Source organism: Physella acuta, unplaced genomic scaffold (genome assembly GCF_028476545.2).
Source record: "Physella acuta isolate Inbredline_101_S28 unplaced genomic scaffold, ASM2847654v3 ptg000666l, whole genome shotgun sequence".
In the NCBI taxonomy this organism is placed as follows: domain Eukaryota; kingdom Metazoa; phylum Mollusca; class Gastropoda; family Physidae; genus Physella; species Physella acuta.
Genome location: NW_026732185.1, coordinates 155,533 through 158,272, shown reverse-complemented (window position 1 = coordinate 158,272; position 2,740 = coordinate 155,533). Strand labels below are relative to the sequence as shown.

At 32.7% G+C, this 2,740-nt stretch overlaps 1 protein-coding gene across 1 annotated transcript; it reads right to left on the bottom strand.

Annotated features, from left to right (window-relative positions):
- Positions 1-1,107: 1,107 nt before the first annotated feature.
- LOC131948930 (uncharacterized) lies at positions 1,108-2,083 on the bottom strand. Its single transcript, XM_059310658.1, has 3 exons — positions 1,955-2,083; positions 1,434-1,573; positions 1,108-1,295 (listed from the first exon to the last, which is right to left on the bottom strand). Exons 1-3 carry the CDS (start codon positions 2,070-2,072, stop codon positions 1,134-1,136), a joined length of 420 nt encoding a protein of 139 aa, XP_059166641.1. The 5' UTR covers positions 2,073-2,083; the 3' UTR covers positions 1,108-1,133.
- Between the last annotated feature and the right edge of the window lie 657 nt (positions 2,084-2,740).

The following is a 2,740-nucleotide window of genomic DNA, read 5'->3' as shown; positions in this document are numbered from 1 at the left end:
AACTATTTCCACATTCAAATATGCCTTTTTTTCTTCTTTAAATAAAATTTAGTTTATACATTTAACACACCCAGCATATTATTTTCAAAAAAGTCCGTAGCATTAAGTTCTCCGTATATCGCTGAAGTGCGCACTTGGGCTTTTTTATTAGGATAATAGTCGAAGTTTAATTTACAATCATGCAGGGAAAAAAATCTTGGAACTCTGATACATTTTTAAATTATGTCTTTCATTTTCCTAATATCCTTGCCAGAATTTAAGAGGAAATGCACACATACACACACAATTACCAAAATCCTGATTTTTATAGTCTTAATGGGTTTCCTGCATTTTTGTATTCTATGTTCGAATTGTATCTTTTTGATATGTCATATACATGCCAAACTGAAAAATACATTTAGTTGGGTTTCCTTAACTCGTTTAAACGCATGACTTTACCTCTAATATTGGCATTGGATCATACAAAACAAATGTATGTAGGGTTAGCTAAAAGGTAGATTAGTGTTTTGATGATCGAAGGGCCTTGTGGAGGAAAAGTGGTTTTGTGAAGGTTTATACAGACAGACACTTAGAGAGACAGACAGGCAGGCGGGTAGACATGGCAAGATCTAGTCGACATTCTCATTCTCTTCGACAATAATAGTCAAAGTTTAATATTCAACCATAAATGAAAAAAAAATCTGCGATCTCAAACTATATTGAAAAGTATGTTTTAATAACAGGTTATATTATTAACAGTCTATACATTTAAAAATATTTCATAATGTTACCTGGAGCTAGCAATTTCCTAACGTTCTTACGTGTGAATCTCAGTGTGATCGGCGGGCGAGCGATAGTTTCAGCCTCTTGCTCTTCGGCATCTTCATAGGATAAATGGGTCAAGATAATTCAACATGATAAGATATTATACGATACAATGCATTATGTCAATAATAGATGAAGTTTATTTTACAGTCATATAGGGAAAAAATATTCCGGGATCCTTGATTGTATAGAAAATAAACTATGTATTAAATACAAGGTTCCATCATTTATAGTCTATGCATTTAAAGAAATGGCTACACTTACCTGACTCTGACCAAAAATTAAAGTCCAGCAAATCTTTTGCTGTTTTTCTCTCCCTTGGATCTTGTTTACAGGCAAGACGCAAGAAGCGTTTGAAGCCTTGTGGCCAATTGTGAGGAACGGATAACTCGTGTTTTTTTGCGATGGCGTTGCCAATTATTATTGCACTTGTCATCTCTACAAATGGGATAGTTCCAGTCAGCATCTGATAAACTGTACATCCAAGACTCCTGTTAACAATGTTAGCAATTAATAATAAAATTTGGTCTGAAAAGTCCAAACTGTATTTAAGTTTCTCAGTATGAAATGACAAAAGTATAAAAAAAATATTTTTATTACCAAATATCAACTGCAGTGGTGTGATTTACCGGAAGAAATAGTTCTGGGGCCATCCAGTTGACTGTCCCTACTCCGTTTGTAGTTGCAGACGACAGTGTATTCAGAATTTTAGCCACTCCAAAATCAGCAATCTTGATGTTTTGATCATCAACCATTAAAATGTTTGAAGCTATGAAATAATTAATGTACATTTGTGTTGTCTAATTATCACTGACAAAGTCCGAAGATCTTTACTACATTTTTATTTACAGGCAAAAATATATACAGTAATGTTTCAATTATTTTAAGATGACCAATAATATGTATTTATAAATTATAGGATGCTAATAATATTTGTTAAAAAGTAGTTTTAATATTTAAAAAGACAAGAAATTGAAACGTCAAAATTTCAACAACAAAAAACACAAATTACAAAGAACTAGAATAATTGTTTTTAAAAATACCATGATCAGAGACTTTTAATTAGCACAAACAGTCTTATAATAATTTTGTAATTATACATTTTAAATATGATATAAAAAATTCTATTCAACTGTGTTTAACAGCTTACCTTTTATGTCTCTGTGTATTACTCGTTTTTCGTGAAGATATTCAAGACCTTCTAGAATCTGATGTGCAAATCTTGCGGTTTCTTCTTCTGACAGATGTTCCTCTTGTTTTGATTTCATATATGTTGCCACAGAACCCTGTAAAATGTGATTATTTTTGTGTGTTCAAAAATAGATCATAGTATCCTTTCAGTACAAATCGTCTTAGAGAGACAGACAGACAGGCAGGCAGGCGGGTAGACATGGCAAGATCTAGTCGACATTCTCATTCCCTTCGACAATAATAGTCAAAGTTTAATATTCAACCATAAATGAAAAAAATATTAGTTTAATATAATTCCTCTCTTGCTGCTTCCCCACTCGAGCATGGGTGTGCAACAAGAGCAGGTTCACATGAAAAAAGCATACATGAAATGCATATATATATATAATGTGCTTGTCATAAAGTTCAATATTTTTAAGAACATAAACTACATGACATTTATAAAACTCAAATGAATTCCGTGTCTTCGTTATTTAATCTACAGTAAATCTGTTATCTGTAGTAAAGCTGAAGTGGATTTGGTAGAATCCATCTTTGTCATCTTTTTCCGAATGCGTTTCATTATCGTGGACACTCCAGGGCTCTTCTGTGACGAAACAAATGTCACAGTAGCAACAAAGGAACACAAGTTCCTCCGTGTGTTTCCTCGCATGGTGACTGATTGCTTGACTGCTTTTAATTTTGTTTTTGCAGTGCAAGCATTTTGTAAGTTTCGGATCCTCATTTTTATGTTTTATCTGATCTT

Excerpts from the sequence above, each read along its gene's own strand:
- LOC131948930 (XM_059310658.1), bottom strand. The coding sequence starts at position 2,072 with ATGAAATCAAAACAAGAGGAACATCTGTCAGAAGAAGAAACCGCAAGA. Across the intron at positions 1,574-1,954 it reads AATACACAGAGACATAAAAG|CTTCAAACATTTTAATGGTT; the intron begins GTAAGCTGTTAA and ends ATTATTTCATAG. Across the intron at positions 1,296-1,433 it reads CCCCAGAACTATTTCTTCCG|GAGTCTTGGATGTACAGTTT; the intron begins GTAAATCACACC and ends CATTGTTAACAG.